The sequence below is a fragment of the Aspergillus aculeatinus genome (genome assembly GCF_003184765.1).
Source record: "Aspergillus aculeatinus CBS 121060 unplaced genomic scaffold BO66scaffold_6, whole genome shotgun sequence".
NCBI classification, from domain to species: Eukaryota; Fungi; Ascomycota; class Eurotiomycetes; order Eurotiales; family Aspergillaceae; genus Aspergillus; species Aspergillus aculeatinus.
In genome coordinates this window covers 782,168-801,882 of record NW_020291475.1, presented here as the reverse complement: position 1 = coordinate 801,882, position 19,715 = coordinate 782,168, and the positions used below count along the sequence as shown (strand labels likewise).

Below are 19,715 nucleotides of genomic sequence, written 5' to 3'. Positions count from 1 at the left end.
GGCACGGAATCGATGTGAGGTTGGCCTGCTGGAGGGCTTGGCTGGGATTGATTCACTTGACTTTACTTTACTTTTCACGTGTGATTTGACGGTTGTTAGTGGATGGATTTCCCGGGGTACGTCGCGCGTGGATTAAGTATAGGTGGGGCCATTGTGGCTGATGCTTTTCTCGAGTACTCGATCAGTGATGTGTTGTTGTACATGGGTTGATTGATTGTTTGATTGTGCCAATGGCTAACTTAGTTCTCATGTTAACATGCAGTAATATACTGTACCTATGTACTATGTATCATATCTCATACTTGTATGACGGCTCCACCTGCAACTCAGATTAAACAACACTTCATACTGTATCCCCTATACCGCATCAATCGATGCTCGCGTCGTCACCTGCTCGTTTTGATTGCCCAGCTTCGAGATCTGCAGGAATGCATCCACCCCATACCCCTCCAGGCTGTGCAGCTCCAGGCTCCCCGCCCAGTACTCCGCGTACACCCGGCTCATCGGCAGTCCGATCCCCAGCCGCAGATCCGGCCGCCGCGAGGTCAGCGAGTCCAGCGAGCTCTCCCGGAACGTCTCCTTGTCCGCGTGCTTCCTCTCCGTCGGCACGCTGAGTTCCTGCAGGGTGGCCGCCATCGCCGGAACCTTGCCCAGATTGCGGAGATGCGACTTGCTGTGCGGTCCCTTGTTGAACGACCACAGGTACGGCAGCACCTCCCGCGGGATGCCGCCCCCTTGGTCGGAGACGCGCATGATCACATGCTGCGGCGCCTCGCAGATGAGCACCTCGATCGGCGGCGATTTCTCCGCCCGACCGTGGTACTTTTCACTCACGGCCTGGATGGAGTTGCGCAGCAGCTCGCCAATGATATACTCCAGATGGCTGAGCATGTACGGGAAGGTGGCTTCCAGATGCCCCTGCACCGTGATCTCGGGGATCTTGTCCGATCCCGACGTCTGCCGCATCATATCCTGCGCCAGCTTCCCGCAGCGCTCCACCACCTCCTTGGCATTGCACTTGAGGAACACCTCGCCCACGTAGTCGGCGTTGAGGTCCGAGCGGTCCTGCGAGCCGGGGAAGTGCCACGGTGAATTGAAGGTTTCGGTCAATGCAAGATGCTGCTCCGCAATGACTCGACGAGAGATTCTCTAGGACGAAACCATCAGCTTGGTCCGTCTAGTCAACGCTGGGGGCGCCTACCGCTCTCAACAGGGTGTTCATGAAATGATCCAGGACTTCCGACGTCACCAGCTCGCGGCACTCCAAAACGCCCATGGCCAGTTTCGGGATCACCACCAGATGCTCCTGCAGGGTTTTGCGGAGGATCTCGCAGAAGTGGTCGTTGTCATCGAGGGTCTTGATTTCCGGGATGGCCCGAAATCGTTCAAAGGCTTTGTAGTAGAGCTCGTACACCAGCGAAAGATGCGGGTTCGCAACCACCACATATGGTAGTCGTTGGATGTCGCGGAGACGATGTGCAAGTCTGGGTGTACGAGGCGAGAGTTAGTCGGATATCCACCCCGCGAATAGAAAGCTTAAGTTCTAAGAGGTATAGTACTAACCGAGTGGGCAGCTCCGTTCGCACGTAGTTGGCCGAGCTGATGAGGCGGGATTCGGTCAATGTTCGCCCGAAGAAAGTCAACTGTCGTAGACTGATGGGACGGATGTCGCGCTCAACCCATCTGCAAGAGAATGAGATTAGCCCCGAGGTGGATGCGATGCGATCGAAGGGAAGATGACATACTCGTCCAATGCTGTGACAGGTCGCCAGGGTGGGGGACTGTAGGCTTGGTAGCTAGTAGAGTAGACCCGCGGAGCTGACGAACAGCTCCGGCGGAGGGCACGCCAGCATCGGGCTGGATGGCTCGGGGCCATATTGCGGCTGCTGAGGACGGAGAAGGGTCGGTCAATTGAGGGGGTGGCATTGAGTTACTCAGTACTCGCGGTGATACAACACAACAGGAGCGGTGGTCTGCTGGAGTCAGACGATCCACGGGTATTCAGCAGCGGACAAACCCTCTCTCTCATACATGGCGGGTTATCAGAGGCGAGGATCGAAGGGCCCACAACGAATGGCCCAATTCACCATGGTATGATGATCAGCTCATTTATTTATATAGTGTATTGTTTCCTTGAAGGATGGCAAATGCGGCCGGTTTCCTCGACCGGGCGGTGAGAGCAGCCAAAAAAAAAAAAAAGAAGAGAGGAAGCTCGCAGGCCGCGGTGACTGGCATGTGACGTGCCTTGTTCGGCAATAGACTGTTTCCCGATGGATTGACTCACAGATCAATGGATGGAAATCCGGTCGAGCATGACGCTAATGGGGGCGTGATTGCTGAAGAAACCCCCACGAGAGGCGAGCCTTTCTATCGTCATATCTGCCCGCAGTGGTTAGTTGCCTGAAGTTGCCTGAGGAATCAGGCGACAGGTCGGCGGAAGGGATAGATAGCACTGTACAGTAACTACTCCGTACTTGAGGATAGAGCATGATAAATACCTAGAACCTAATATGCAAAGGGAAAGAGGGAGAGTTTATAAGGACAGGTACAATGCCTTGTTTCTCGAATCCAGACCATTCATCTCCATCCTCTCTCTCAGCCTCATCCATACATCGACCTTGCAGCCTGCCTCGGATCTGAACTACTCAGCATTGCAGAAAAGGCGGTGATATCACGGTTCGGTATGTGGCTCGTCTACTCCGTACTCCGTAGCCGATTCTCCCATAACCCTGACCACGATGTCTCCTCGAACTATGAGTGATTCTCCTTGGTAGGTCTACGGAAAGCAATGACAGCAGCAAGAAAAAAAAAAGAAAGTGAGTAGAAGATAAGATGAAGAGACCGGTTGAGGATTGCCCCATCAATGCTACCTAGTACCTACTGTTGCCTTGCCGCCTACTATGAAAGATTAAGTAAACCCAGTAACTTAACCCCGGCTGCTGAGACACCGTCATTATGCATCTCTAGCACCAAAAAGTCCAGTGAAACATACACTAGGATGGAACGAAGAGAACAAACACTGATCAAGTAGCAAGCAAGGAAATTGGCGCCTGCGACCGTAAAAGATCTTTGTAATTGCTGCTAACTACAGTAACTGACTACGGAGTAAGGTGTCCGGTGTCCATCGAACCACACACTCTCCCACACTCACTGGATTCATCTGCGAACCCAGTCGAAAGACACAAAAAAGAGAAGATCATCTTAATAATATTAAAGAGCTGGTGCAGTGTCCCGCATGGCCGTTATTATTGGGTTTTGGCAACTCCGCCACTAGCTTCAAATCCCACTGCCTGTGGACTGCCTCCAAGTCGGCTCCAGCCCAGACGGATCAGCTTCTGTTTCTGCTTCTTCCTCTGCCTCCTCTCACTTCCTGGTCAATCTTTATTCATTCATTCTTCACCCCCAGTTGTGGACTGGCTCGCCCGATTTTCCGACCTCCCCCCCATCTCTTCAGTTCCCTTTATTCACTGCTCACTTCCCCCCCATTCTCCCTGCTCTTACCCCAACGGGTTATCTCCTTCCCTTGTAATCGTCCGCGAGAAAGAGTGACCCGCTATCTCAGTGCGTGGATCGCACTTTTTACCTCACATGGACAACGTAAGTTCTGGTCTCAAATCACCCTCGCCTCCCAACCACTTTTCGCGGAGATCTTAGCCACCTTTCCATCCCATCCCTCCCCTCGCAAAAATCACTGGTACTGATCCTGTAACCTTTCCCCGACGTCTCCAGGCCGCCGACAGTGATATGCTCGTCGACGAATATGAGCAGTATCACCAGGATCGAACCGACGATGTCGTCGTCTCCCGCTCCGGATCGGATGAACCGGAGTCGGAGCCCTCCGCAGATGACCGTAAGGCCCATATAACACCTCCCCATCGTTGTTGTGCGCATCCTGCCGTCTTGCGATGGACTTGGCCCGACTTCCCAAAAGTCCCCGCCGTGGGACGGCTCGCCGCCGCACAACTGCAGCCCTCCCCTCCACGTCCGAGAAACTGATCCTTTCTCCGCAACCAGATGCAGCAATGATGGCTCGGATTTTCCCGAAAGATCCGGATCTGGAAACCGAAGATGAGACCTATCACACATGGCATATCCAGGATTGGCGGAAGTTGAAGAAGAAGGAGCACGGCCCGGTCTTCCAGTGCGCGGGCTTCCCTTGGTGGGTGCCCCGACGGATCCCTTGGTTGGAATATCACCGCCCTTGAGAGCGACTCTGACTTGCTGTTCTCCGCAGGCGAATCCTGTTCTTCCCCTACGGAAACCATGTGGAGCATGCCTCCTTTTACCTGGAGCATGCTTGGGACGGCGAACCGCCGGCCAACTGGTACGCCTGTGTGCAGTTTGCACTCGTCCTGTCCAATGTGAACGATCCCTCCATCTACGTTCATCACGGTACGCCGCTTCTGCCTCCTCAACGAGCTCGCTCTCTCGGACTAATTGGGATATAGTCGCGACCCATCGGTTCCATGCGGAGGAGGGAGATTGGGGCTTCACCAGATTCTGCGAACTGCACCGGCTGTTCAGCCGACCGTGGGAAGGCCGTGGCGTGCCCCTCGTGCAGAACGACGAAGCCAAGATTACAGCCTACGTGCGCGTGGTTAAGGACCCGACGGGTGTCTTATGGCACAACTTCCAGAAGTATGCAGTTCGAAGGCGAGTCGCTGAAGTCGCATCGCTAACCCCGTGTCTAGTTACGACTCGAAGAAGGAGACTGGCCTGGTGGGTCTGAAGAACCAAGGTGCTACATGCTACCTCAATTCGCTTCTGCAGTCTCTTTATTTCACCAACCGTTTCCGCAAGGTACGCTGTCCTCGCCGCTTGTTGTTGCCACCGCTTCGGACTGACCGCTTGGAAGGCCGTTTACCAGATCCCAACCGAGGCGGAAGCCTCGCGCGACAATAGCGCTTGGACGCTTCAGAGGTTGTTCTTCAACCTCCAAACCAGCGAGACTTCGGTGTCCACCACGGAGCTGACCGCATCTTTTGGATGGGAATCGAGGCAGATCTTCGAACAGCAGGATGTCCAGGAATTGTCGCGGAAGCTCATGGAGAGACTGGAGGAGAGGATGAAAGGCACCCCGGCCGAGAAGGCGCTACCCGAACTCTTCGTGGGCAAAACCAAGACCTACATCTCCTGTATCGACGTTGACTACGAGTCGTCGCGTGTGGAAGATTTCTGGGATATCCAGTTGAACGTCCGCGGCAACAAGACGCTCGATGACAGTTTCAAGGACTACATCCAAGTCGAGACCCTCGAAGGGGAGAACAAGTACGACGCGGGTCAGCCGTATGGTCTACAGGATGCCAAGAAGGGGGTCATCTTCGAGAGCTTCCCCCCGGTCTTGCACCTTCATCTGAAGCGCTTCGAGTACGACATCAACCGCGATGCTATGATGAAGATTAACGACCGTCACGCCTTTCCTATGGAGTTTGATGCCACCCCCTACCTTTCAAACGATGCCGACAAATCCGAGCCCTGGATCTACGAGCTGCACGGTGTGCTGGTTCACAGCGGTGATCTCAATGCCGGCCACTATTACGCTTTCCTGAAGCCGACCAAGGACGGATTCTGGTACAAATTCGACGATGACCGCGTGACGCGGGCCACGGACAAGGAGGTGCTTGAGGAGAACTACGGAGGCGAATATGAGCTGACCAACGGAGCGGCCGGAGTCCGACAACCATACACTCGCGGCCTGTCTACGAAACGCTCGATGAACGCCTACATGCTGGTCTACATCCGTAAGACCAGACTGGACGATGTGCTTGTGCCCATCACCAAGGAGGATGTCCCTTCTCATATCGGTACGTCAATCAACTGCTCTGGGCGATTGCCTCACTAACATCGCGACAGAAAAGCGTCTCGTAGAGGACCGGGCCGAGCAGCTTCGTCGCAAGAAAGAGCGGGAGGAGGCCCACCTGTACATCAACGTCGGAGTCTTGACGCAGGAATCTTTCCAGTCTCATCACGGATTTGATCTGACCAGCAATGACTTATCCGCCAGCGATCCTGCCGTTCCGACGCAGTACAAGGCACTACGGGCCCAGAAGGTCGGTGAATTTGCAGAGCAGCTTGCCGAAGAGAGGGGCCTCAATCCTAGCCACATCCGCTTCTGGGTCATGGTGAACCGCCAGAACAAGACCACCCGCCCTGACCAAGTCATCCCGGATCCTAAAATGACTCTTGAGGACGCCTACAACCGTTTCAGCACCAAAGGGAATCCCTTCAAGGTGTACATGGAGGTTGGCAAGCCATCGGCCGACGGAACCGTGGCTTGGCCTGATGGCAAAGAATCGATACTGGTCTTCCTCAAGCACTTCGATGCTCCCTCGCAAACCCTCACCGGCGTGGGTCCCGTTTATGTCCGCAGGACGCAAAAAGTGAGCGAGCTTGCTCCTGTCATTCTCGAACGCATGGGCTGGCCCGCCGGCACTGAATTCATGCTATACGAGGAGATCAAGCATAATATGATTGATGTCATGAAGCCGAAGCAAACCTTCCAGCAGTCGGAGATTCAGGATGGTGACATTATCACCTTCCAGAAACAGATCAAGGAGTCTGAATTGCCGGCGACCGCCCTGTACACCGATGCGAAGCAGTTTTACGACTACCTACTGAACAAGATCACCGTTACTTTTGCTCCGCTCAAGTCGGAGGAGGGCGAAGAATTCAACCTCACTCTGAGCCGGAAGATGACCTATGATCAGTTCTCGAAGAAGGTCGGCGAGCATCTGAATGTGGAGCCCACACACATTCGCTTTGCGCCGGTCCTCGCCAGCACCGGCAAGCCCAAACAGTTCATCAAGCGGAACCCTAACCAGAACAACCAAACTCTGTACCACATCCTGAGTGGGCAAATGTCCACCTATGGCTACAGCATGCATCGCCAGGACGCCCTGTATTACGAGGTGCTGGAAACAAGCCTGAGCGATTACGAGTCGAAGACTTGTCTCAAGGTCACGTGGCTACCGGAAGGTATCACGAAAGAGGTACGTCTGAACGAGTTGGTTGAAAGTCAAGACGATGACTAACCGTCTGTACAGCAAGTTGTGGAGGTTCTTGTTCCCCGGGATGGGACCATTGCCGACGTCATTGCCGGTGTGCAGAAGAAGGCCAACCTGGAAGACAATGCAGACATCCGGGTGTATGAGTCCCATGGCGGCAAGATCTACCGGGAGTTCCAGCCCGACTCGAAGATTGCGGGCATCAACGAATTCGTGACGCTCTATGCCGAGAAATACCCCGAAGAGGAGCTCAGCATGCAAGAGGGTGAGCGGACGATTAATGTGTTCAACTTCGACCGTGACGTCAGCCGACCGCATGGTGTGCCCTTTAAGTTTGTCATGAAGCCTGTAAGTTCGACTCTGTCTCTGCGACTACCACGTGCTCACACCTTTCAGGGCGAAATCTTCAAGCAGACCAAGGAGCGCCTATCGAAGCGAACGGGGATCAAGGGCAAGCAGTTTGAGAAAATCAAGTTTGCTGTGCCTCAGAACATGTACACCAAAGTACAATACCTTGAAGACGGTGAGTGATAGTTTTCTGGATCACGGAGGGCCCTGGCTAATGAGGACTTGCAGATGATATCCTTTCCGACATCATCGGCGACTCGGACGACCTTCTGGGTCTTGACCATGTAAATAAGAACCGCAGCTTTTGGAGCCGGAGCGAGTCATTCTTCATTCGATAGATATAGGGCTTGTTTTGACGGTTGTGTTTGTATTCGCCCGATATTGCTGGACAGACTTGCGATCAGATGCCTGACCAGCAGACCTGGTTGCGAAGAGAGTAGTAACTCTTTATGTTATATGCTACGGACTGGGTGTGCGGTGGCGGTCTTGTTGTCTACAACTAGTGTTTTGTAGAGGGCGGGCCTAGCAGTTATAGCAGCCATTGCCTGGTGGCTCTTGCGTGCGAGATGAGTTATGTATGACTTAATTGACAATTGTATGCATTTAACATTCGATGTGTGTACTGTAGTAGTGAATGTAGTAGTAGTTGCAGGATGTACTGTGTATGTTGAGGTACCGTATGAATTAGGTTAAGGGTCCACCCGCGGTTGGGAGGGCTAGTCTAAGGGGGCGGGCGCGGTAAGGGGTGCAAACACAATCAAACATGCACGCGGGCCAAAGTCACAGCTGGCCAGAACTTCCTCCGTCTGTTGTCTGTTGTCTGTTGTCTGTCTTCGTTCCGTCGGTCTCCCCGCGACAGAAAGTCGACACTTTATCCTCTGCATTCACCATGCGCTTCGCAGTCCTCGTCCTCGGCCTGTGGGCCACCTTGATCTCCTCGGTGGCGGCCACCGCGCTGACCTACCGCCTCGAGGCCAACGAGAAGGCCTGTTTCCACAGCTATGTGGACCAGAAGAACGTCAAGCTCGCTTTCTATTTTGCGGTGAGCTTTCCCCCCTTCAGTCAGGGCTAGAAGCGTGTACTGACGGTGTGATGGTGGGGATAGGTCCAATCCGGCGGCTCCTTCGATGTCGACTACTCGGTGATCGGGCCCGGCGACAAGGTGATCCTGGAGGGGACCAAGGAACGCCAGGGCGACTTTGTGTTCACGGCGCAGAGCATCGGCGAGTACCGGTTCTGCTTCAACAATGAGATGTCGACGTTCGCGGAGAAGATGGTGGATTTCGAGATCGCGGTACGTTTTTTTTTCCCGTTGAAATGTGTTCGGATTGGGGAGGGGGGGAATGCTACGGTGATGCGGTGCATCGTTTCTTCTTCTTCACCATTACACATCCCTACTTGCGGTCCCCAATTCCCAAAATTGCATCCAAGCTACAGCAGAAACTGATTGGGAGAGAGGGGGGCAGGTCGAAAACGAGGAACGCGCACAGCTCCCCTCCCGGCAGGGCGCCAGCCCCGAGCAAGCCTCGGCGCTGGAGGAGTCGATCTTCAAGCTGTCGGCGCAGCTGTCGACCATCTCGCGCAACCAGAAGTACTTCCGGACGCGCGAGAACCGCAACTTCAGCACGGTGCGCAGCACGGAGCGCCGGATCTTTAACTTCAGTGTCATCGAGGGCCTGATGATGGTGTCCATGGCCGCGCTGCAGGTGTTTGTGGTGCGGTTCTTTTTCCAGGGGGCGCGGAAGGGTACGTTTCCCCCCCGGATTTGTCTTCCTGGTGTCCTTGTTTGGGTGTGGTGCTAATATGATTACTTTGGGTTTAGGGTATGTTTGATCTGGATTTGATGATGTTCCAAAGTATCTTTGATAAATTTTTGTTGTTTGTTGTTGTTATGGACAGAAGAGAATTGAATGGGTTCGGATTACTCGTGTAGAGTTTTTGTGTTGTTGCTTGCGCTGCTACCCTAACCTAACCTAACGCATCCTACTCATATCACCCGTTCGAACTCAGGCAGTTCCCCAATTGAATTGAAATCTCTTGGTCTTACGGAACATCGTATCCTGCTTCCTGCTTCCAGGTTCATCCTCTTCAGTGTCTCGGTTAGTGGGTGTCATACTTCTTCTTGGTGATGTTTTGGTTTGTTTCTTCGGTGGGGTTTGGGGTTTGGGTTTGGGTTTGGGTTCCGGGTATACATTTACTATTTACTATGCACATACGTTACTTTTTCTAGGATGTGGATGGATGGAACGATACTTGCTTCTGAGGATATGGATGGATGGAACAATACTTGTTTTTGCTTCTTAGTGACTGCTGGAATGGATAATGGGAGTATCTGACGCAGGCAGGCAGGCAGGCAGGCAGGCAGGCAACTGGGTTCTTGATTCGATTCGATTCGATTCGTTCGGCCATTCTTACCTGCTTTTCGATTGCTACAATCACGGGCAGGTCTTCTTTTCACAGATCCTGATCTGATGATGTGGGTAGGGTAGTAGGTATATGGCCCTGCCTTGCAAGTGGCAGGTTACTAACTACCTGAAATCCGAGGGGTTGGGTTGGTTGGGGCGATGGATGGAGTCGCTCGCCATGTGGGTCTTTCTGCTGGATTACTTGCTGGCTTCTCTGTCTTTGGGTTGGGTTGATTTGGTTTGGTTTAAGAATATGGGTGTCGGTTTGGTTGGTTGGCTGCTTGTATGGTTGTTCTGGATTGTCTTGTGCGGATGGATGGGATGGGATGGGATGGGATGGGGAAACAGGGCAGGGCAGGGCAGGGCAGAGCAGGGTGCTGTGTGTACCTCCCAGGGTAATGGGCGCAGGGAGGAGGAGGAGAGGGGAGAGGAGGGGAGAGGAGCGTTGTGGCTAATTTTCGCCTGCCGGTTCTTGCTTATTCGCCATCCCGGGTCGTCGTCATTTCTGGGATTGATTGTTTCCTTCCCTTCTGGGAATGAATGGACGTCATGGGTCAGGGGTCAGGGACGTAGGGTGAGTTGAGGCGGGGGATGGGGAGGAAGGGGGTGCTGGGTAGGGTATCTATCTGGGTTGAATGGAGGAAGTAGGCAAGGTTACCTAGTAGGCATAGCACGGCTAGGTATAGCTGTTTCTTCCTCTGGGTTTGGGTTCGGGTTGGGGTATCAGGAGGGGACTCGAGGTCGGAGGGTGTGGGTGAGTGAGGGAGGGAGTGAGTAAAACTGGGAGAGTGAGGCGGTGGATGGGTGCATGTTTATGACTGTTACTGCTTCGAATGTGTTGGACATGGTGCTAACGCGTGTCTCTGGGGCAATAGAACCTCTTGTTCTATGCAAAATAGTATCCATTATCAGAGAAAGTGGGAACTAGTAGAGTCCACGGGGATAATATCGAGCTATAGTGTCTACTAGGTTGGAAGGGCAGACCATATCTGCCTCACTCTTGATTCTGGTTAAAAAGCCCTTCAGAGGGACTGCGACTGTAGTATGAGGACAACATGACGGGGCCTGCATCCATATCCTTCGTGACAGGGCAGGACGGCGACGGCGACGGCGACGGCGATGACGACGATGTTCCTCGCCATCTCCGTCATAACTATAGCCCAGCCCCCCTCTATCTGTTCTGCTTTAGGTACTGTCCACACTTTTGCAGTCCGACCTGCTAGTCAATTGAGTGATGGCGGTAGCATATCTACTCGTCCTAGCTACATTGGTTTGCCATCTCGTCATTGCATGCCTTATTGAACATGGAAAATATAGGGTATGGGTATGTATGCCAAAGGGAGATCGGGACTGCGATGTCGATGCGATGCCAAGGTCGATGGCAAAACAGCGGGAGAAGAGAAGGTCAACCACATACCTGACCTTATTTGTATTGTTATTGGAGTATCAGCAATATCAAAGTGTTTGAACAGTGGCCGGCCAGGATCAACGTGATTCGGAGCCGAGAAGCGTGGCGTCATGGGTTCTTGCAGGTGGGAGGGCGACACCTCCCCGGCCGAGACTACCTACCTACCTGCCCCTAAAATGAAAGAAAGTTGGAAGAGCCGCACTGCATTGACCAGGGGTCAGTTACCGGATGACAGTCGTGCGTTGCGCAAGTCGCATCATGGGGCGAATGCGAATGGAAGGGGGTGCCGGTTTCACGAGTTCTTGGGACTATGGGGTATGACGTTCGAGGGTCGAGGGGTTATGGGTATTGAGTACCGAGCGGTTGCAAAAAGCAAAAATGAAATTGTTCCTCGTTGCTGTGTGAGAGAGGAAACACAGATGTGAAGATAATGACGATGTAGTTGTGATGGTGATCTGGACCTGGTCGGGGAGGGGAGGCGAATGGGGTGATATCATCTCGTAGCCCTCCCTGCCAGCCTCATCCATCGCCCCCTTCGGCGGTTTCCCGCCCACAACCAATGATTCACTCACCAATAATGGGATGTAAAGATGCTACTCTTACTTACTGTCTGGTTATCGTGGTTATTGGTCTTGGAACTTTTGCAGTTTGTTTCTGGATGGTATGGAAGAAGTGCTCCGGGCAGCTTCTTTCCGCTGACTTCATAGGGCAATGGCAAGCAGCGCGAAACCGTTAGCGGTTCTAGAACATGCCAATGGCTCGGGGGGACTTGGTTTTGAAGTGGATGATCGTCGGTTTGATGTCCATGGAAAGTCACTGTATCTGTCTGCAGCGTGTCAAAGCGCGTGCTACTGTCGTCGATGCTTTACGCCATCTGAAGTCTGATTCAGTTGTTGGTACGATGCAAGTCCCAAGCGGATGTTAGGGCAGGGGTTCGATCCACTGTAGCATTGATGCTATTCCGTGAAAGCCTCGGGTCTCGGTTGCCTGGATCACTGAAACATGAGCGACGTGGACCGTGAGCAAAGAACCACGATTGCACTCGCGTGTACTCCGAGGCCAGTTGGCCTTTTGGACGTCGTGGTGGTTGGAGGTCGTGGAGTTGGGGCCATTGGGGGAAGGGAAGAGATCGATCCACCTCGTTTGCTGGAGGTGGATCGACAACGTGTGGGCAATCAAGCGGATAAGTTATGCGCAGGTCAATCGGTGACAAAATGCAGTTTTTACATAGCAGTATGGCCATTGCTTTGCTGTGCTGAGTTGTACTAGTTGCATCGTCCGTTGAGCCATTGTTTATGCATGAGTAGATGGAGATGTTTCTGTCGTTGAGAGTAACTACTGACTACTACGTAGTGGGCGACTAGCCACTGCGCCGGAAAAATAGTTCCATGCAAGCCCCCCGCCCATAGTGCCCATAGTGCCCATGGCGCCCATGGTCAGTGTTGGGCTTGCTTCCCTGCCCTCATTCTCGTCGCATTCACTCGAGAAGAAAAGGAAAATCGTGTCTTCGCTGATGAGAATTGAACGCAGCATAACGGGTTGTTTTGATGAGTTTCTCCAGCAACAGGGACGGTCGTGTAGAGGAACAACTATGAAGGCAATAATGCGACTCCATCCATGACTCGGTGGCACAGCCCGTGACGTCAGGATGGCGGCCTCAGGCACTGGAGCCGGCATCTTCCCGACAATCCACCTTTTGCAGTTGCAGTCTTCAACCATTCAACCATTTCCACTACAAGCTTCAAACTCTACCTCTCTCACTAGCAGAATCCATCCACGGGCCTTCGCTGGAGACATCCGTGCCCAGGGACGAATCAGAAGCAATCGAACTCTTCGAAATCTCACCCATGAGTTCAGAGCCCATCATCACTGATTCTTCGAACTGTTGATCACTCCCCAACTGGGATCCTTCCCCAGCACCCCCAGCACACCCAGCACCTCCAGCACACCCAGCACCACCCCCCGATCGGAGGCCATTCTTGCCTGCAGACGACCGACAGCGCTTGGTCTTCGGGGGATGGATGGCTTCACCCCCCGCTGCATACACTAGTGAATCTAGTGAATTCTGATCGCCCCCATTTCCTGTGCTAGCTCCGGCTATGACACATCGTGTTCCAAATCTTTCTTCATTCCCCTGGCCACACCAGCCCGCTGTCAAACATTCGACTCCTACGAGCTCACACCCTGACGCCCATGTCGTCAAATCGCTTACGGGCAGCCACCCTTCCCGCCCCCCCGTTGCAGCGTCGATCTGCAGGGACGGTGCGCCGCAGCAGCGACCACCAGAAAAGTTAGCTGGCGATCTCACAACGCCATGTATCGCAGATGAGCCAGTCGCATTCCACCAGTGACCTCATTCTGCTCCTCGAGAGGGTGGACCGTGGTCCATCCGGGGGGAACGCCGACCCTCGAGCCAGTGGAGTACGGTTATTTCCGATCAGCATCCTCTCTGATGTAGGACGGACGCCGCCCTAGTCGCCGCCGCCGCAAGCCCGTACCGATGAATTAAGGGACTCTGCTGGGGAAGGGGCGCCGATTTCTTTTTTTTTTTTTTTTTGGCTGAATCTCAGTGTATGCTAGGCGCGCCTCCTCATTGGCTGTCGTGATGTCATACGCCCCCTCAAGGGCGAGAGCATAACCTCATCCGTGGGCATGGGTTGGTGGGTACTTCCGTTTTGATGTGGGCCATCATGCAGACGACAGTTTGGAACCTACTGTCACGGCATGCACATTGATGGACCACCGTCATGATTGTTGTTGTGATCTCATTCGGTCCGATTGTGTTTCCCGCCGCATATATTGTGCCCTGTCCTCGCACCTTGGACAAATCTATCCTCTATTGAGATGAACTAGTCCTACCTGGGCTTTCACGAATCTTCTTTGTCTATTGTATTCTTCATTCCCAATCCAAGCCTACTTCCGCTACGGTCTGCCAAAGGTGAGGCTCAGCATTCGGTTCTATCCACAACATGCCCTTTCTGTATGTGTTTGCTCCTTTGCGTGTTCGGGATGCCGTGACATTGATGGTCCAACGACACGCATTGTAGAAGTGTACGGTGTGATAGTGAGGACGTACCGCTAACCTGATGGCGATAGACAAGATAATATGGCCACCTCGATGCATGAAGATCAGTACCACTCGATGCCTCCCACTGGAGGCGAGGCCTGCCGTCCTCCCGGCGACTACCGCATCCACAGTCACCGGACCACCGACCCCCATAGCTCGGTGGAGGACTACAACCGAGTCATGCTCGAATACACGCAACGCCGGATGGCGGACTTCGCCGAGTTCGACGACGACAAGGGCTCGTTCCCGAGCCGGAGCAGCCGCAGCAGTCAGACCAGTGGCAACAGCGGCACCTCGACCAGCGGCGTGCTGGCCCGTCAAGCGGCTGGACCGACTTCCACTTCGGCGGGGTCTCATCGTGCCTAATCGTCGCGCCGCGGGGCCGGCGCGGACTCGTCTAAGCTGGGACCAGCATGAACAGGTCGAGGCTGAGCCTTGACTTAAGTTTGGTGCAACCAGCCTATACGAGTGAACGTATAATGAAAAGGATTTGAGTTGGTGTGCTTTGGGGGGTCAGTGGCTGCTGGGACCTCCCAGGCGTTTCGAATTACTGGATTAGCGAGAACGCCTTGATTTAGAAGCGAAGCGAAGCAATGCCGAGCGACACGCATTGCGCACGATAGAAGGGCGATTTCTCGGGCTTGAGGCTTGACAATTATGACCCGTGTTTCTGTTTTTGTATTTGATTGATACCTCGAATCGAATGGACTTGCTTTACCATCGGACTATCGACTTAGTGCACTTTTCTGTATGTCATGTATCTCGCTGCAGAGATGGTTGCTGTCACTGAGGTTTGCATTTGGTTTTGCATTCCTGGATAGACACGTTGTGTTTATTTTCTGCCCCGACCATTGTCGCTCTTTTGAGATAATGATGCTGCAGCAGTGAATGCAGAGTCGAATGATTTGTTACTGGGTAGTTGACTCGGTCGGCGTGAAGCTTGTAGTTATCTTGTATGTTTTTGCAGCTAGGACTGGTCCTACAGTACAATTTTTAGTGATATGAATTTGGGTGGCAGTCTGTCCTTGCATCCACCCCCTTTCTTGCAGTCACCATATAATTAATGTTAAACTCCAGCACCAGCTAACCATTCCGATCATGAATCTACTGACAACCGTCCGGTCCTTTACCACTCTTCCAGGATTTAACCAAGGCCCAACATTCCACACCAGCACATTCCAAACAACAACCCTAACAAACCAAGTCGCGTCCCTGCCGGCCCAAGCCAGTCCACCAAGGGAGGAATTCGACAGCCCTGGCTACCTACATTGCGAAGCCAGACAACCAACAAGCCATGTCTTATACAAATAACGCCACCATCATCCCTTGAAAACCCCGACGCCCACGCCCAGCACGACCGCCAGACCAGAACCCTGTCGACCAACTCCATTCAATCCTTTAGTGGTTTCTGAATTCCCACCCTATACACTCTTTTGACCGGCACTGGCACTAGCACTTCTTCTTTACATGCCCTAATCACCCCATAATCGAAAACATAAAAGACGAAAAACAGAACCATGAAACTCTCCACCCTGCTGCTCATCACGCCGCTCGTGCTCGCCATTCCCTTCACGCCTCACCCAGCGCAACTCCACGATGACCCGGACTCGGATGCGTTGACCCAGACCCAGGACCAGGGTGAGGGTCAAGGCCAGGGCCACGCCCAAGCCCAAGACCAAGGCGAAGCCGTCAAGAACCACGTCCTGCAGAACATGCGGCCGCAGACACAAACCCAAACTCACCAGGCACACTCTGCCCCGACCAGCACACGCACCAGCACCAGCACACGCACCAGCACCAGAACCAAGCCCGCAACACCGGACCATACCACCAGCACCACCAGCCCAGAAGCAGAAGCAGAAGCAGAAGCAGAAGCAGAAGCAGAAGCAGAAGATATCGACCCCAACCCCATCCCCAGCCCCAGCCCCGGCCCCGAAGACGAGGACAAGGACGACAAGAACAAATCCACAGATACCCCCACCCCAACCACCACTACCGACAAACCCAACCCCAACCCCAAGAACAACTCCCACCCCGACGACAACAACAACAACAACAACAACAACAACAACGAAGACCCCCCCTCAGCCCTAGCCACCGCCATCGCCCTCATCCCCAACCCCAACGCCACCCAGAACCCCGGCACCACCCAGACCTGCCCCACCGGCCGCCCCTCCAAGCAGTGCTGCCAGAGCATCGAGGCCGTCGCCGACTCCGTCCTGCAGCCCCTCGGCGAGCTCGTCCCCTACCTGGCCGGCGTCGACGTCTCCAGTCTCCTCGCTTTGGAGTGTACGTTACCCATCCCCACCCACCCCCCCTAAACACCCTTATCCTAAGGACTGGGAGGTTTACCGTCCCGGGGGAGAACCCCCGGACCCCCCTTCTTTTCAGCTCCCTGGTACTCCTCATTCTTAAATCCTGGAGGAAAGGGTGTTGCCGGGGGAGAACCCCCGGACCCCCCTTTCTTTCAGCTCCCTGGTACCCTCACTCCTGTACACTCGGGGAGAGTAACAGGAAAGAGTTGAGAGGGAGGACCCCTGGGACCCCCCTTCTTTCAGCTCCCTGGTGCCCCTCAAATCCCATGTGCTGGGGCTATCAAGTGTTGCGTGTATACTAACAACGGAATCTCTGGAATGAATAGGCACCGGAATGGCCAACTCCGACCCCAACGCCAGCTGCTTCGACTCCGTCATGTGCTGCGAGGGCGTCCCCGGCGTACGTACCCCCTCCGCCCCTTCCCATCCCCAACCCCAAGCTAACAAATGTGGTAAACAGCAAACAACGTCCCAACAGACCCTCAAAACAGCCTGCACGACCTGGGACCAGGCCATGGTCGACAAGGCGGACGATGACGCCGCGGACGCTGCTGCTGCCGCTGCTGCTGCTGCTGCTGCTTCGCCCGCTCCGAGTTCGTTGCCGAGTGCGGCGCCGGCGCCGGCGAAGAGGGCGCGGGGCCTGCCTGCGTTGCCGGAGCTGGATCTGGGGCTGGGCGAGCTGCTGGAGGGGGGGGCGGGGGTGTTCGGGCGGAAGGGGAGTGTTGTTGGGTTGGGTGGGGGGCCGAATTAGTGTTTTCGGGATGGGAAAGAACCCAGTCTTCAGGATTGAGGGTAGGGAGTTGCAAATTTTGAAAAAAAGGGGGGTCCGGGGTATATCCAGTACTCTGGATTGCTGTTACTGGGGAGCTGAAAAGAAGGGGGGTCCGGGGGTTCTCCCCCGGGACGGTATACTCTACTCTAGCATGAGATGTGTGGTGGGCGGATTGTTTTGTATGGTTATATGTATGTTATTTGAACAGTAATGGATTCTTTGTTGGCTGGGTGCATTGTGAATAGTCTCTATCTACCGCTCTATGGACTGTCAACGACCTAGCGACCGCGTGGGTACTGCTGCCAGCCCCGGCCGTGGCCATGGGCGTGGGCGTGCGATGGGTGGGGCGGGGGGAAGTGGTATGAGCCCCGGGGCATCTGCTGGGCGGCGTAGGGGCCGTGGCCGTGGCCGGGTTGTGGTTGTGGCTGGTACTGGCCCGGCGGGTGGTGGTATTGCGCGGCTGCCGGGGGCTGGCCAGGGGGGCCCTGTTGATATGGCGGTGGGAAGTGGGAGGGCTGGTGCGGGTGCGGGAAGGGCATTGGGGGCGGCGGGGGCGGCCAGGGGCCCTGGTAGTTTGGGGGAGGCGGAGGAGGAGCGTGGGGGAGACCCGGGGGGAGTGCGGCCTGGTAGGAGGAAGGCGGCGGCGGGGGATAGCCCATGGATGGATGGAGAGGAGCGGGCGGAAGGGCATGTGGTGTCGGCGGAAGGAGCGACGGAGGGGGGGGAGGGGGGGCATTGGCGTACGGATTCGAGGCAGGAGCACGATAGCCCGCCGGCGCCGGCTGGGGAGAATACGACCGGGACCGCTCCCTCGGCTGCTGCCACGCTCCTCCACGCGGCGGGGGAGATCGCGACCTCGTGGACCGGGACCGGGGCCGCGACTCGTAGCGTCGTCTGCGCGGCGACCGGCTGTCGCCTCTCCATCGTCCGCCCGCCTCGCTCTCGCTCTCGCTGTAGCGTCGCTTGTGATACGAGCCCCGACTGCGACTGCGACTGCGTGTGCTCCTGCTCCTGCTGCGGCTGCGGCTGCGGCTGCGACTGCGCTCCTCCTTCCCCTTCTTGGCCCGTTTCTTCATCTGCTGACAGAACCCCCTCGACCAGCCATAATACGTCTCGCCCTTGACGATCTCGCCACTCAAGCTCTCGCGCACGACGAGCTGGCCCAGCTCATCCAGATCCACGACCTCGTCCTCCTCGTGCTCGACCGCCTCGTCCGCGGCCCCCGCGTAGATCCCGTCCACCTCGCCCAGAAACCGCTTCAACGCGGCCACCAACTTCCCGTCGGCGGGGCCCGCCAGAAACTGCAACGGCCGGATGGTGTCCCCGCGCAGCGGCACCGCCTCGTCCGGGATGATGTGCGGGATCAGATTGCCGGCGGGCAGGTCATACCACGGGGTGGCGGGATCGCCATGCGTGGCCGGCATGACAAACGGCACGGTCTTCTGGTGTTGCTGCAACGAGGAAAGCTCCTTCTCGGCGACGGCGAGGCTCTCCTCGACGATCAGCGAGGTCTTGACGGGGCCGGACAGCGCCGCGTTCTGCACGACCTCGCGGAGCTTGTGCACGTAGTCGGCCGCGTAGTAGCCGTGCTGGCCCCAGATGTCGAGGAGCTCGTCCAGCCGGCGGTGGTGTTTCGGGTGCTGCTCGCGGGAGTAGGCGGCGGCGGCGCCGAGGAGGTCCACGACGTGCGGCTGCAGGGCGCCCGTCAGCGTCGCGAAGGCGGCGGTCGTCGGGAGGTGGTATTTGGTGTGGTGGAAGAGGTCGTTCAAGAGGTAGAGGATGTGGAGGCGTTTGCGTTTCGCCGAGGTTTTTTTGGATGGTGGTGGTGGTGCCGCGGCCGCGGCCGCTGCATCTTCAAATGAGGCCGACAGCGCGACCAGGTACTTGGCCCACACGCCGACGCGATTGGACGAGGAGACCACTTGGTGGTCGATGAGCCAGGTCTTGCAGGCCTAGAATGAGCGGGAGAAAACATCGTGATTTAGTATGTCTTGAGGTGGTTAAGCAAGGGCGAGAGGCGGCGACGGCGGCTCAAACCTGGATGTTTGCCGGGGTGCATTGCGACAGCGCCCGGTCGAGCGAGGTGTGGAATGCGGTGATGGCGTCGCGGGGCACAGAGGTTGGGTCGGGGCGCAGCAGCCCCGCGGAGAAGGAGGCCTTCGCGATGGCAAGTTGATGGGATGCCATCGCTTTGGGTGTGGGGGTGTTGTTGGTGAGGTGAGGAGGAAGTGAGAGCGGCCGCCTTGCCCGACGCTCGGCGGCGGCGGGAAACCACCGGCTGCACGTGATCCCGTCCGCCCTAGTGTGGTTACAGAGGGATGCAACTGGGGTTATGTCCAGGCTTAAAGTAGTTCTAGTAGGGAATACTGATAACTGCCACTACGAGTCATGGAAGT

General features: G+C 55.5%; 6 protein-coding genes across 6 annotated transcripts; 4 read left to right on the top strand and 2 right to left on the bottom strand.

Annotated features, from left to right (window-relative positions):
• Positions 1–216: 216 nt before the first annotated feature.
• BO66DRAFT_388896 (protein kinase PKP2) lies at positions 217–2,199 on the bottom strand. The gene is made up of 4 exons (XM_025646668.1): positions 1,746–2,199; positions 1,564–1,683; positions 1,202–1,484; positions 217–1,149 (listed from the first exon to the last, which is right to left on the bottom strand). Exons 1-4 carry the CDS (start codon positions 1,874–1,876, stop codon positions 358–360), a joined length of 1,326 nt encoding a protein of 441 aa, XP_025507600.1. The 5' UTR covers positions 1,877–2,199; the 3' UTR covers positions 217–357.
• A 1,011-nt stretch (positions 2,200–3,210) lies between these two features.
• BO66DRAFT_388893 (ubiquitin-specific protease UBP15) lies at positions 3,211–7,941 on the top strand. Its single transcript, XM_025646667.1, has 11 exons — positions 3,211–3,597; positions 3,730–3,850; positions 4,015–4,159; positions 4,235–4,392; positions 4,449–4,638; positions 4,692–4,800; positions 4,856–5,804; positions 5,854–6,989; positions 7,044–7,352; positions 7,401–7,527; positions 7,581–7,941. Exons 1-11 carry the CDS (start codon positions 3,589–3,591, stop codon positions 7,688–7,690), a joined length of 3,363 nt encoding a protein of 1,120 aa, XP_025507599.1. The 5' UTR covers positions 3,211–3,588; the 3' UTR covers positions 7,691–7,941.
• Positions 7,942–8,160: 219 nt separating this feature from the next.
• Positions 8,161–9,397, top strand: BO66DRAFT_388892 (emp24/gp25L/p24 family protein). Its single transcript, XM_025646666.1, has 4 exons — positions 8,161–8,394; positions 8,458–8,646; positions 8,819–9,098; positions 9,175–9,397. Exons 1-4 carry the CDS (start codon positions 8,242–8,244, stop codon positions 9,183–9,185), a joined length of 633 nt encoding a protein of 210 aa, XP_025507598.1. The 5' UTR covers positions 8,161–8,241; the 3' UTR covers positions 9,186–9,397.
• A 4,737-nt stretch (positions 9,398–14,134) lies between these two features.
• BO66DRAFT_398619 (uncharacterized protein) lies at positions 14,135–14,598 on the top strand (the record flags this gene model as incomplete). Its single annotated transcript, XM_025648654.1, has 2 exons — positions 14,135–14,145; positions 14,262–14,598. 2 exons carry the CDS (start codon positions 14,135–14,137, stop codon positions 14,596–14,598), a joined length of 348 nt encoding a protein of 115 aa, XP_025507597.1.
• A 1,151-nt stretch (positions 14,599–15,749) lies between these two features.
• Positions 15,750–17,298, top strand: BO66DRAFT_435247 (hydrophobin family protein; the record flags this gene model as incomplete). The annotated part of the gene is made up of 3 exons (XM_025650832.1): positions 15,750–16,521; positions 16,874–16,947; positions 17,008–17,298. 3 exons carry the CDS (start codon positions 15,750–15,752, stop codon positions 17,296–17,298), a joined length of 1,137 nt encoding a protein of 378 aa, XP_025507596.1.
• Positions 17,299–17,792: 494 nt separating this feature from the next.
• On the bottom strand, positions 17,793–19,515 carry BO66DRAFT_342425 (RNA polymerase II-binding domain-containing protein; the record flags this gene model as incomplete). Its single annotated transcript, XM_025644464.1, has 2 exons — positions 19,357–19,515; positions 17,793–19,271 (listed from the first exon to the last, which is right to left on the bottom strand). Coding segments are annotated over exons 1-2 (1,629 nt in total), but the record flags the coding sequence as incomplete, so codon positions are not given.
• Between the last annotated feature and the right edge of the window lie 200 nt (positions 19,516–19,715).